The 14,530-nt window shown below is 31.7% G+C and overlaps 2 protein-coding genes across 2 annotated transcripts in view; one reads left to right on the plus strand and one right to left on the minus strand.

Annotated features, from left to right (window-relative positions):
- Window positions 1-828: 828 nt before the first annotated feature.
- LOC126768135 (uncharacterized) lies at window positions 829-5,409 on the plus strand. Its single transcript, XM_050486063.1, has 6 exons — window positions 829-1,534; window positions 1,780-2,017; window positions 2,235-2,478; window positions 2,944-3,177; window positions 3,513-3,690; window positions 4,834-5,409. The coding sequence occupies exons 1-6, from the start codon at window positions 1,022-1,024 to the stop codon at window positions 4,999-5,001; spliced, it is 1,575 nt and encodes a 524-aa protein (XP_050342020.1). The 5' UTR covers window positions 829-1,021; the 3' UTR covers window positions 5,002-5,409.
- Window positions 5,410-8,994: 3,585 nt separating this feature from the next.
- The window catches only part of LOC126768144 (proton-coupled amino acid transporter-like protein CG1139), a 36,298-nt gene continuing 30,762 nt past the window's right edge, over window positions 8,995-14,530 (minus strand). The window contains exons 8-9 of the mRNA XM_050486077.1: window positions 10,845-11,014; window positions 8,995-9,972 (exon numbers count right to left, since the gene is read on the minus strand). Coding sequence (XP_050342034.1) covers window positions 9,731-9,972; window positions 10,845-11,014 — 412 coding nt within the window. The 3' untranslated portion in view covers window positions 8,995-9,730. The remainder of the gene's footprint in view (window positions 9,973-10,844; window positions 11,015-14,530) is intronic.

The following is a 14,530-nucleotide window of genomic DNA, read 5'->3' on the forward strand; positions in this document are numbered from 1 at the left end:
CAACGTGTCTTTGGAGTACAATAATAAATAAATAAAAAAGATATTAACGAAATAAAAAAATATGCTAACATTAAGGCCTCGTAATATTAACATAATTGGAGAGAAAATTGACTATTTGGATGCTTTCCAAGGAATGCTGCCAAGAGTAAATGAGGTACCTACAAGAAAAAATTTAAAAGTGGAATTTGTAGATATTCAAAATGTCTACACAAAATTTTGCCATTGTATTATATATTATACAAAACTGTCTTTTTAATTTTAGACACTGCTTTTTAAAACTAAGATGTCATATTTATTGTGTACTGGCTCACTCACCCAAACCAGAAAACAACACAACAATATTATTACTAAGTATTGCTGTTTGGCGTTACAATATCTAATCAGATTTGTAAATGGGGAAGAGTGATGTGTAGAAGAATGAGAGAAGAGGTGAATGGTGCCTAAACAGAAAGGCTTGCACGAAGCGCTATTACCCTAGTATAGTAATAGTAATTTTAGTTCAACTCGTTTGTTACACGGAGTTAGTCTTGCTCAAAATAAGTGTTGAATACTATAACGATATTTTAATACAAAACACTTTTAAGCAATAATCTGCCGAGCTAAGCTCAAGAGCGCTTTCTTTAAAAAAATGAGATTTCATATTTTCGTGCACAGCTTAGCACGTGAAAATTTAGTGGTGCTATATGGCTTTGAACCCGTTATATTGAGGGCAGTAATGCTTAAAAAGTTTGTAGTGTGAAACGGAATGCATGTTTTTGAATGACGTCAACGTGACGTCATTGGCGATTGACATTTGGCATTTAAGTTGGTGTTTCGAAGTTCCTTTGTTTTTAATATGAGCAAAGTTGTGCAAGAAGGTTAAATAATAGGAAAAGTGTATTAAAACTACAACATAAACATAAACAAACATGAGAAACATTATAATCTATATTCTTTCTAGATAATTTAAAACGATTGACTTCATAAAATATCGCGGTTGATTTAAAATACTTAGGCGTGCGTGGGTGAAGAAATCTTAAATATGAAGCCAGGTAAGAGTTTAGAAACTAAAGAGGAGATAGTAGAAGTCCACACAGCGGCTCGGTCTCCATCGCCGAAGCAGAAAGGCCGGGAACAGTCACTAAGTCGTTCGGATTCACGTAAATTATCTAACGGACATGCTCATCCAGAAAACCCTGAACTAACAACTGAGGAACCAACAGAGAAGGCAAAGTCCAGAGATAACTGGACGAAATCAGAACAGGAATCACTTGATACAGAATTGCCGATACATGATCAAATAAAAATGGGCATACTCGGTTTCGTTGAGAAGGAAATCAAAAAGTCAGATAAAAATCCTTCGTTTGTGTTTTATTCTCATGATCCTAATGGGTTAGATGAGAAGTTTATGAAGACTTTGTCAAGACCTTCTAGTGGTCACAAGGAGAAAAGGAGTCCTTCATATAGAAAAAAGAAACGGCATTCATCAAAACACAGAGATAGAGAATTGCATGATTTTGAAATACCTGGTTCCAGTCTTATAGCCTTAGAAAAGGTAAGTATATACAGATACAATAAAATATTATTTTAGTGTGCTTCCTTAAATACATATTATAAAATATATATTGTCTTTTCCTTTTTTATATCTTTAAATGTACTATAATAAAATATGTTTTAGTTTAATTCAATTTAATATACTATCAATAAGTTATTTTAGCAGAAATATAATAATTATAAAATAAGGTTTCTAAGAGCCTTCCTATTTATTAGCTAACTAAGTACAAACTTTTTAACTTTCAGGTTGATGACTATTTAAAAGAATACAATAAAGAAGAGGTTGTCACTCTTAGTGGTGAATTGGAGATTGAAGCGAATGATGTTGAAAATAATAATGGTATGACAAAAGAGCTGAGGCACAAGCCACGGAAGACCAGGCGGAAAGTAAGAGAGGAACATCAGGATACTGTTGCCAACGGGAGGGATGTTAACCCTAAAGTTTTCAAGACTGGTACCCGGGCAAAGACAAGTGCTAAAGCAAGTTAGTTCACTGAAATGTTTGAATTCTTGATTCTATTAATATAAATTCATTGTTTCAATGTCTATCTGAATTAATCTGTTTTTGTAAAATAGAGATAGTTTTGAATAAGTACTTTAAAATAACATTTCAAGTAGTATAGATTCCATTAAGACTTTCTAGAATTAAAATATATTCACATATGGTAATGAAATATTCATTAGAAATATTTTTATTCCAGCCCGACCCACAGATCTAACTTCTATGTTAGAAAGCTTAGAAGCTAGTGTCCCATATCATGAACAATATATTGACAATCCATTTTCATCACCATCACCACTTACATCACCAAATGATGAGAGACTGGATCCCTTTGGTCGTAGGCCTGAAAAGATATACTTGCAAGGCGGTGGTACTTTTAGGGCGGTGTCCTGTGATAGAATATTAGAGTCACAACAATCAAGGGATGAAGATAAATACTTAAGGTATTATTTGTTTACTGGTGACATTTACCACTTAATTTAATTTCATAATGGTATCAATGGGAAATAATCAAAAATTTTGAAATAGATAAAAATCAATTACTTATATAAAATATAAAAATATTTTTTGTATTTTTGATGAGAAAATCAGAAAGTTGAAATGCTTTTAGCATTCTCGTGATTTGTGCAGTAGCTATTTTTAATATTTGTTTATACATAGGTTCAATAAACCATTGGAACTCACTGATAATATTATTGAATATTATATATACTTTTTAAATTAGAACTTTAATTTGATAGTCATAAGCAAATTGATTAATTCCAACAAAAAGAAAAATATTATATTATAAAGCTATTTGAGAAATATATATATTTTTTAATCTTAATGTTATATTGTCTGAGGTGCTACAAACATAAAATGATTTCACATTAATATATAATAAATATTTTGTCTTTAACATTTTACAGATTAGGTGATCTTACTCCATTAGATGTTGCAATAGCCGTCCAGAAGGCTTGGCGTAATTGCGCGCCAGCCTGTCACGGTATACTTGGCGGGCTGTCCCTCATGCATCTCCTACTTATAAGCTACTCGGACAGCTTGGACGCTGGTCACTTGTCGTTCCACGCAGTGGTCACAATGCCATATGTAGCGTCTTACTATTTCTTCTGTGTACTGAGTTTGTTGTCTGTGTTGGACAGGTGAGAATGAGATTTTTTCAAATTATTAAAAATAAATGTATCCATAGAAGTACTTGGATTTTTTTTAAGAATAGAGGATAATGACCAAATAATAGATGAGTAGTGGTCAAATCTAGTCATAGTAGTAGTAGTTTGACTTGTTTTTATTGTGTGTGGTGGTGAAGAAAAACCATCGTAAGGAAAACCAGCACGTGTATATTTTCTAAACTACTAAAATTCTGCCACATGTGTATCCAAAAAAAATTAATCTTCCATAATGTGAAAGATCAGAATAATCGGTTTTGTAATCGAATTGAAAAAATACTTGTATGATACATGTAGACTTTGATCTTTAGATTAGACGTAACCAGCATTGACCTGACCCGTGGTCTTCAACCATGGTTCCAACCCATCGTCCTTGTCATCCTGTACACGGCGTGTCTGTTGGTTTGCACCGCTGCCAGGATGTATGATGAGCTGATGGTATACCAGTATGCACCATTGGTAGCCAATTTTACTGGCAACGTCACAACTGTGAGTTTAATTATTTTTTATTTGATTTATCGTTCATGCTTACAAATTTTAAATATACTTGATTCTTGAATTCTAAAATGTATTCACCATACTGCATATGTTAATCAATCAATTTGGATTAAAATTAGTTAAAAATAACGTTCATCATTCAAAGAGCACGCGTTTTTTATTTAAAATAAATATTATAAACCACTGAAATGATTTTGATAAAATCCAAAAGAAGAACATAAGCTTTTATACCACACGGGAGGTTAGGTGCCTCGCTGGCGATGCCGCAGGCGAAAACAACATTAAAATCTCTGATGAATTCTTACCCACGAAAGCCAAATTTTTGAACTCAAAGTTTTTTCTAACATTAGGTGGTTATTACTCATTTACCAGTTAATAATAATAATGTCCTCCAGACCGATTTCGTCCACGGCGGCCAATCTCAAGAGAGATTAGCCAACTACGCAGGAACTAAGGAATTAGTGCACCTGTGTGTGCCCCCTGCACACACAGGTGTACTCCCTATTCCCTAACTCTCGTAATCCGATGGGACGGCAATCCGACACGACCGGAAAGAGTTCAGGCGTAGGTTCAACGGCTTTACGTGCTTTCGAGGACGGAGAACGGAGTCGACTTCCAGACTCTGGGATGATTGAGAACTTTTGACAGAAAAACCTGGGACTTGAACCCAAGACCCCAGGTTCTGCGGTCTTACGTCAAGCCACTAGACCAACGAGGCAGTCAGTTTACCAGTTATTTTACCACTAAAAAATCAATATTTTCTGTTGTGGTACCAGTACCTGGTTTGAATGGTTATTAAAGTGAAAAATAAAATATATAAAACATAGATCGCGTATTAGGCAGGGCAAGGGCATTGACAGTATAAGGAATATTAATATTAAGATATTTGAGATTCTTAAATTTATTGATTATTAATTTTTTATAACATTTTTAAAGCTTTCGTTATTTTTTAATATATATAACAGTTTTATATAAACTATAATTCAATCTTATTTATTAAAGGGAAATAGCTTATATACTTTTTTAGCATTTTAAAACTTTGAATAATCGGAGTGTGTTTTTCTAAAAATCATAGCCTTTTTTTATTTAAAGAAACGTATCATGTATACTAAATTTTTGTATTATTTGTTTCAGCCTACAATACCGACATTTTATCATACATGGACGCACTTTTCGATATGGCGCGCAGTGTTGTCGATACTAGGGCTAGTTTACTTCGTCATATCGAATCCTCAGGACTTGGTACACATGAATCTCAATAAACTTTTGCAATTTAAACATACATTACAAAGTATTGGATGATTGATTTGTTTTGTTTTAATAGAAAACAAGCAATGTATTATATTTGACAAAACAATATTTACATACAAATATGGTTTAATTAGTAAGAGGTAGTGGAATGTATATTTTCATTTCGGTTACAATGTTATCGTGAACGAATATTATGATATTAAACCAAATATAATTCTAATATAAGTATTTTTTAAAATCAAATACTTTATCCAATATTATCATGACGAATGGCAGACACTTGTTTAAAGTTTTTAAATCTAGCATTCGTTTGAGAAGAATTACATTAAATGCGAGAAGTACCGAAGACAGAAGTTTAACAGGTGGGCTATGTTTTTAATTTGTTAGTTTTATTTGAACCGTTAGCACAAAAAATATTGATGTATTTTTTTTATTTTTTATTTGAAATTAATTATTTATCTTTTTATGAGATCTGTAGAAAATTATCTTTAAAAAAAAGTGTTGTTTTGTAAGTGAGGTAGGATTATGTCTGTTTCTTATATTAATTATATGTATGTCATAATTTCTACAAATATATATAAACAGTGAGTTAGTCAAGGCAATATGATTCTTATATATTATATTGTGGTTCATAAAGAAAGATTATTTAATTAATCTCTTTGAAACTTTAATTTATTTTTTTGTTTATTTTTTTTTTGTTAATGTTGCTATGACAATACCTTTGTATTCTCAATCTTTGATATAAAAACATAATTTTTAACTTAAAGAAAGGACTTCTAAGGCTGAAATAAACATTCCGAAACAAAGTTATCTTGCAATCGTTTAATAAGCATATCAAAATATATACTTAAATAGTTATAAATTAATATAATCTTATAATATAAAAATATAATATAACATTTGTCATCTAGTCATATATCTCTTATACGCTCATCAATATAGTCCGAACGGTGATGGAATTAATTTCAAAAGAATTGTTGACAAATGTTTTTAATATGATAAATTAAAAAATGCTGCAACTCGTTACTGACGACCATAAATAATGCTAAGAATCACTTAGTATATGCTAATTTGTCGAATACATATAAAGGTATTCTAGACGTTTGAAATTTTATTTCTTAAAAGTTATTAGTAGAATTATAATTTATTCTATATTTATATTTGATGTTGTTGTAATAGCCCCTTCGGGACTAACTTGAAAAAAGGAAAAGGTGACCTCAATTGATTGATTGATTGATAAAATGTTCATATTACATCAATCAATCAAAACTAAAGCCTTAATTCGTGACTATGAGCGTGTACAACCGTGTTATTCTGTAAGAATAACACGGTACTGGTGGTAGGGCTTTGTGCAAGCTCGTCTGGGTAGGTACCACCCACTCATCAGATATTCTACCGCAAAACAGCAATACTTAATATTGTTGTGTTCCGGTTTGAAGTGTGAGTGAGCCAGTGTAATTACAGGCTCAAGGGACATAAAATCTTAGTTCCCAAGGTTGGTGGCGCATTGGCTATGTAAGCGATGGTTGACATTTCTTACAATGCCAATGTCTAAGGGCGTTTGGTGACCACTTACCATCAGGTGGCCCATATGCTCGTCCGTCTTCCTATTTTATAAAAAAAAAAGAACTTCGCTCTGTGAAATGTTCACAATAGACTTATGACCAGAGCCTCAATGTAACGCATGTCTCGGTGCCCCTTTACCTTTTTCTAACTTTCTAAAATATATCGTTTTCTACTACAAAGCAATATTATTCATAATAGCGTTTACTAAGGTATTCGATTACACTATTCCTGTTAAAATTTTTGTAAAAAATTAATTATGATATAATATACTTTAAAACCTTATTTCACAAAATATTGGCATGTCGAGGGGCCCTTACCTTGAGAGGGGCCCATATGCCTAGTGGTCTACATTTCCTAACGGATACTTGCAATCTTTATTGTACTCGTATGTAACGTATTATACGCTATTTTGATGCGTGGAATCCTTTAAATGTTATAATTTCTGCAATCAATCTCATATCGTTTCGTGATTTTTGTGTTTTTTCTTACAGAAAAACGGTTGCACCTTGAATATGACGATAATTATATTCGTGAATAAGCTTATATACTTACTAAATATACTATTGAAATTCTTGTACATAAACAACTTCGATATAAGTAATATAAAGCCAAAGTTATAGTATAATGTAATATGTATTTCGTTATTTATTTCCGTATATGCTATTTATGTTAATATTCTGTGGATCAAAAGTAATCTATGTTTGCCTCATCGTATTTTTGTATACAATTTAAATGATGAAATATATATACTATTCCACAGATTAAATTATTATGTACAGATAAAAAAATATTTATCGTTCGCACAAGAAAGTATTTATATACCAAATTACCTCCAAAGAACGTCACAAATGCAGTGTTTCGTTTTTTTTCGTACATTCTGCGTTTTAGTTGTTTTTTTTTTGTGTGTATTTAATTTTACATGCGAGAATGCTTACCGTCCATCGTTTAATACTAATCGGTTGGTGATTTTTTTTTAAATTTAAAACTGATATTTTTTTTTAGTTGATGTTTATTTTTAAATTACTCTAGTGATATATCGCACATATAGAATCTTAGCGTAAATCACTAAAAATTTAATGAACTTGAAAGGAAACAAAAAAGTCAATAATTAATTAGTTATTATTATTAATTATTTTATAAGTGATGACCACTTAAATCCTATCGTTGACTGCGCATGGAAATGCAATCTAACTTAATATTTTGTCTGTTACCTACCAATTTTGTTAACTACCCATACTAAAAATTTATATATTGTCTCTTTTATTCTACAGTCCAGTTATATATATATTTATGACAAAATTTACATTTGGAATTCGTTTATATGTCATGTAAAATTTATTAATCGTCAGATTTATGAAATTTCAATAAAATAACCGATCATCTAGTCAATAAATTTATTTCAGATAGCTGTTAACGTTTATATTTATAAGTAATCGCGATCGAATTATTGAGAAATAAAACTTTGTTTTATTTGCTCAACTGTCAACTATTAACTGGCAATACTATGATAAAAACGATAGTAAACAAATGAACGTCTTGATGTAATTCTTAATAATAATATTTTTAAATTGATGAATACAACCAACTGAATTTTTAAACTATCGTTTTTGATTCAGCAAAAAAAAAAATCGATTTCTCTATGGGAAAAGATGAAACTGTCAAAATATAAATGTTGTCGGAAACATATTTGGATTTAAGCTATAGATAGCTCATTTTTCATTTCGTTCTAACATCAAATAATTTCGACTAAATTATTAACTTAGAATGAGATAAAAGATAAATTTTTTTAAGATTATAAAAGTGTATAAATATGCTCCCCATAAGTTGCTGATTATTATACCGTTGAATTTTATGTCATTCGTATAATAAAAATAATAGATGTATATATAGTTTCATTTATTATATCAAATGTAATTTCTTTAAAACTTTATAATTATTGTATGTAAAACATTAATGTTTTTTTCAATTATATTCTTAATCTGTGGTTCCTTTGATATTGTCAAGTCATGATGAAATGTATGCACTTATTCATATATTTATTGTTATTAAGTAAGAATAAATATTTGTGGTAAATTTTTTGGATATTTTCTTTTACCAACCTTATTGTAATAGCTTGTAAGTGGATATCTTTAACATAATACTTGGGTTAATATTTTAAAACTTTATTCGAGGCAAAATAATTACATAATATTACAAATTAGATTTACAATAATTTTTTTTTTTTTATAGAATAGGAAGGCGGACGAGCATATGGGCCACCTGATGGTAAGTGGTCACCAAACGCCCTTAGACATTGGCATTGTAAGAAATGTCAACCATCGCTTATAGCCAATGCGCCACCAACCTTGGGAACTAAGATTTTATGTCCCTTGTGCCTGTAATTACACTGGCTCACTCACCCTTCAAACCGGAACACAACAATATCAAGTTTTGCGGTAGAATATCTGATGAGTGGGCGGTACCTATCCAGACGGGCTTGCACAAAGCCCTACCACCAGTTAAACCTCTGCTTCATTAGTGCAACCAAACGTTTATTCCATCTATGCTAAAATATTATTGATATACACTATTGTGCTACCATCTTTACTACTATTTCTATACCATTTAATTTAAGGTACAGCTACACCTCTGAGATTACGTAAGTTATTTGATTGTCCTTACTAATAAATGAAATATGTTATCTAGTCAGTGTGTAATAACTAAGTCTTAATGGATTCTTCTTTCAATGTCTTAAAGATTGATTGGAAGAAATTATTTTTGGGAAAAGTTCATACTCATTGATTTTATTGTTTATTTAACATTGTCTAATAATATTTGTCTATAATAAAAATATTTTCAATCACAACAACGAACCTATAATAAAATTAAAATCTTTAAGCCTAATGAGGTCTATTAAATAAAAGTATCATGCAGATTGATAAATGATTTGTGAAAATTTAAATGTAACAATCATATTCATCATTCCGGTGGATACTTTTTAGTGTTAGTCTGTAATTATATTATCTCACATGACATACAATGTTTAGTCGCTATCTTATAAGACTGTAGATTCTAAGGAACCTAAAAAGTTGATACACCAAATTAGTTTTTTCTGAGAAGTCGACTGTTCTGAGGCAAAACTAAGCAACTTCAAAAGATCACAGGCTTTAAGATGAACTCAATTCTACTCAAAGTAGACTATATATTTACGTAGTTTTACTGAAATTCTATTATACTATGAAAATCGTGTAATGATTGCCATAATCGAGGAATAACATCCTGATATCAAAACAATTATGTAAAAAAAAATTAATATTACATTTTTAAATAGTATATAGGAGTACTTTCCTAAGCCCCTGTCCCATTTATGCACGGTTTGTACAATGATAGGAATTAGTAGACCAAGCGTTGAGAAAAAAATGGCGCCCACTAATCCAATAAGTATCTCCAGATCTGGTACTGCGACTGCTAATATAACTGAAAATAAAAAAAAAATTCCTTGGAATTAAAATATATATATATATTATATCCAAACATTTTCAGTGGTTAAGCATGATACCCAGACTCAAACGGCATGACGTTCTCTTATGCCGTTATGCCCGCACTCTACTTGTGTGTATGCTTGGCGCGATTACTATTATAAGTGTTGCACGCAAAAAAATATTTTAGTAACAAAACATTTTTTTATTCCACATTTATTTATTGATTTTCTTTAATAATCAGGGCAGGGCGTCGCGCATAACGAGTGCATTTTTATTACAATTTCCTATTTGCTTTTTTACAATAAGCATAACATTAGGTAACCACAGTATCCTTACATTTAGACAAATATTTAATCGGGCAGATTAAAACAAATAATTTAAAAATAAACAGTAAAATGGGCAGATAAATCTTTTCGAGCACGTTTGTAGAAGCGGTACTAGTTGAATAATGTATGAAGATCTAGTTTTTATATTTGAACTAGATTATTTTTTGGGACACGTCTTTTGATGAATACGTGACATATTTCTATGAATGTTTGTTAATCTTTGCATATTATTATTATTATTATGTAAATCTTTTGTGGCTTAAAAGCAAATGGTATATTAAAAAAAGTTTTCTGTTTGGCTCTCGCCAACATCATTTTTTTCTATTCCACATATCATTTAAAACACTCATGCTTGCATCAAATATTGTTACTAACATGTTATCGCCACTACACACTCGTACACTTCAAACGAACACAGTTAACAATTAAACGTATCGCTGTTTTTTTAAGTACTTCGTACGTATCGCTGTTTGGACTTTATCTACTGAAGTTCATGTAGCTTATACATTAGCGTCGACATTTATTCGGGATATTAACTAACCAGTTAGAATAACGCTCAGCGACCTCATCAAAGTCTGCCCGTGATTTTGATATCTCTGACTTATTTTTCCTTTCAATCTCATCCACAATATGTCCATTGGCGCGTACATTTGCAAGAAGTATGTGAAGAAAACAGCTATCGCTACTAGAATCTTTGCTGTTAAAGCTAACCTGAAAATAATAAAAATATTGTTTATTATTCTTTTAAATTAACATTTCTGATTTTCTAATTCAAGGGGACAATAGGAGGGGATTGGCAAATAGCTTCGTATGACTTTCACCAGCAGGCAGCTAGTTAAAAATGATGATGATGTCCTCCTGACCGATGTCAGCGCCGGCGGCTCATTTCAAGAGAGATTAGCCAACTGCGCGGGATATATGGTAAAAGTGTGTGCGCAAACACAGATGCACTTTTTATACCCTCACTCTCATAAACTGATGAGACGCCAATCCGACATGACCGAATGAATTCAAGCGCAGGATCAACGGCTTAACGTGCTTTCCAAGGCATGGAGTCTACACACTTCCAACCTCCAGACTCCGGGATGAAAGAGAATTTTCGACAGAAAAACACAAACTGGGTCTTGAACCCAAGTTCTGCAGCATTATATCGAGCTACAATATTATTATTACGTAAGCCTACTCAATTTGCCTGTAGCTAATCTTTAGTTGAAAAATTAATATAGTTAATTTATTTGGTTCAGTGTTGAAACTCTCGCATGTAACAAAAAGGCTATAACAAAATTAGACTGGCTGAAATATTAATCTGTCACAGTGAATATTTGTTATCATATCTTTTATTTTATTATTGTTACAATCTGGGCCGGATTTAGAGCACTGGAGGCCCCTGGAGATCTGGAAAATTAGGCAACAAAGAAATAGAGGCCCCTAAATATTTTCCAAATAAATTGAATAATTTCTTTCATTTGGGTGTTTCAATAATAATTTATTGCAGCATACTTTATCTAGAAACGTGTATGCGTGTGCGTATATAATATGTACACAGCCGAAGTGAGTAATTTTTAAATTTTAATCACTTTATGTCCCTTCTATGTCACATATATTTCGTAATTCTCTCTCGTAGCTCTCATTCTCTATTACCTAGCTCAAAAAAAATTGAAATTAATTTTACAAACTCTTCGTTACTGAAATCAGACTTCAGAGGTTATCTAATATAATAATATTAGAAATATCGTCATAAAGAACATTCATAATATTAAATCTAAATAAACTTGAAATAATTCTTACCGCTAAATATGACGAGATGATTTTTAAAAATGTTACTTCAGATTATTATTTTGAAGAGCGACTTATTTCGTACACGTGTATCAAGAAAGTCATTTCAAAATATTTTTTCTCCTAGCAAGAGCTTTAAGTACTAGTTTGTTTATATTATTTTGATTTATTCAATAATGAATTTAATATTCGGCATTTTATCGTAAAAAAAAAAACAATTTCCGTTCAATCATTTATAATTTATTGCGAATAAAACTGAAAGAGCCAAGATGGCCCAGTATTTAGAAGGCGTGAATCGTAAACGATGATCCAAACCCAGGGAAGCACCATTGAATTTTCACGTGCTTAATTTGTATTTATATCATTATATGTTATATAATTCATCTCGTGTTGTAATAAAGTGAAGTAAAACAAGGTGAGGAAAACTGCATGTTTTAAATTACACTGAAATTCTGCCTCATATGCAGCAAACTCGCATTGCAGCAGCTTGGTGGAATAAACTACAACCCTTCTCAAAGGGAGAGGGGGTAAGACCCCTTAATGGGCCCTGTACAGACTGTTGCTTTAGGAATAAATATTACCTACTAGTCTATATATTTTTAAAATGTTTACGCAACTTATTATTATATTCTTGACAATTTGTAACTATAAGCAATTTAAAGACCTCCATATAAAAAAAAAACCTAATCTGATGGAAGTTTTGTAAGCTTGCTCTTGGCTTTGGCAGCTTCGTTTGCTTAATTTGAATAAATTTAGTTTAGAGTTCAGAAAAAAAGCTATTCTCAACCGAATATTGCGGGCTATTTTTATAATACATCTCGGTGGTAAAAGTAAACATCGTGAAGAAACCTGCATGAAATTATAAAATTTTGCCATAAAATCGTTCAGCAGGCTATGGAGAGAGCTAGTGATCCGACAGAGAATAAAAGTTATCGACATAGCACAGAATTAGTAAGCTGAGGTGGCAGTGAACCGACAGCCCTTGGAGTAGACGTGTTCTGGAGTGGAGACCACGCCTTGGCAAACGTACGCCCTCCAGCTAGGTGGAGTGACGGCTTACGCAAAGTTCCTGGCAGCGGATGAAGATTGAGAGCTGAAGATTGAGCTCAGTGCTGTGACTTTGGAGAGGCCTATGTCCAGCAGTAGACGATAAAGGGATAATGATGATGATAATGATGTGAGAAACCCGCATTCGTAGAGCTTTTTGGAAAAAGAAAATTATTTCCTCAAGATGAAAGCAACCTTTGCCCCGTAGACAGATTATTTACAGGTTATAACTTTTTTCGTCTTCGAGATTATGGTTTTGTTATTATAAAATTGAAATTATTTGTTATTATTACATTCATGGTGTGTAGCAATATTATTTATTTTTCAAATTTATTATTCGTGAATATAATTATACAATGGTAAATGAATAGATATTAACAAGTCCGCATGATATTTTCGAGTGTACATATATTTCATACATAAACAATGGGAACGTAGGTCTATTCTATAGGAAACCAATTTATTATTTGATGCTCGAACCGATCGTAAAACATTGAAAGCCGATTAACGCCTATATATGTCGTCTATTTCGATCATTGAACTATTATAATTGCTGTCAATATTTCATCACTTACTAATATTAAAGTAAGTCAAAGACGTATTTTCATTATTATCTTTATCGATTGAACAATGTTTCCAATATTATCTAATGACCAGTTCATAATAAGAAAACACACACACATATACACTTTGAATATATGATTTGTAGTTAACTCTTGTTTGAATTACAGATATTTATTATTTTAGTTCGAACATAGAAAACATTTTACTGGTGGTAGGGCTTTGTGCAAGCTCGTCTGGGTAGGTACCACCCACTCATCAGATATTCTACCGCAAAACAGCAGTACTTGATATTGTTGTGTTCCGGTTTGAAGGGTGAGTGAGCCAGTGTAATTACAGGCACAAGGGACATAAAATCTTAGTTCCCAAGGTTGGTGGCGCATTGGCTATGTAAGCGATGGTTGACATTTCTTGCAATGCCAGTGTCTAAGGGCGTTTGGTGACCACTTACCATCAGGTGGCCCATTTGCTCGTCCGCCTTCCTATTCTATAAAAAAAAAAGATGCCGTGTTGATTTGTAAGATTGTGTTATATTCTAATTGCTAACGTTGCTAAATAATTCCACTTAGTTTCACACAATTCCATATTTATTAGAAGGAGTACATACTTTTTTCTTCATTGTAGTGTTTTAATTTTAATAAAAACTCTTAAAAATATAAATTATTACTGGCCTCTCGATTACTCTGTCTCTCTTACACTGTATACCTTTCTGTTTGTATTTACGAGTACTTCGTAGTTTAATTAAAAATGCTCAGTCCGTATCAGTATTATTGATTCGAATCAAACGTTGATAGCTGAATTTGAGTTCACAAGGAATCCAATTAAGAAGGCGATTGAAGCATT

Source organism: Nymphalis io, chromosome 4 (assembly GCF_905147045.1).
Source record: "Nymphalis io chromosome 4, ilAglIoxx1.1, whole genome shotgun sequence".
In the NCBI taxonomy this organism is placed as follows: Eukaryota; Metazoa; Arthropoda; class Insecta; order Lepidoptera; family Nymphalidae; genus Nymphalis; species Nymphalis io.

What these genes read in the sequence shown, in the direction of transcription:
- LOC126768135 (XM_050486063.1), top strand. Translation starts at nt 1,022, where the DNA reads ATGAAGCCAGGTAAGAGTTTAGAAACTAAAGAGGAGATAGTAGAAGTC. An exon ending in AAAGACAAGTGCTAAAGCAA is followed by an intron (nt 2,018 to 2,234) that starts GTTAGTTCACTG and finishes TTTTTATTCCAG; the next exon opens with CCCGACCCACAGATCTAACT. An exon ending in TTGTTGTCTGTGTTGGACAG is followed by an intron (nt 3,178 to 3,512) that starts GTGAGAATGAGA and finishes TTTGATCTTTAG; the next exon opens with ATTAGACGTAACCAGCATTG.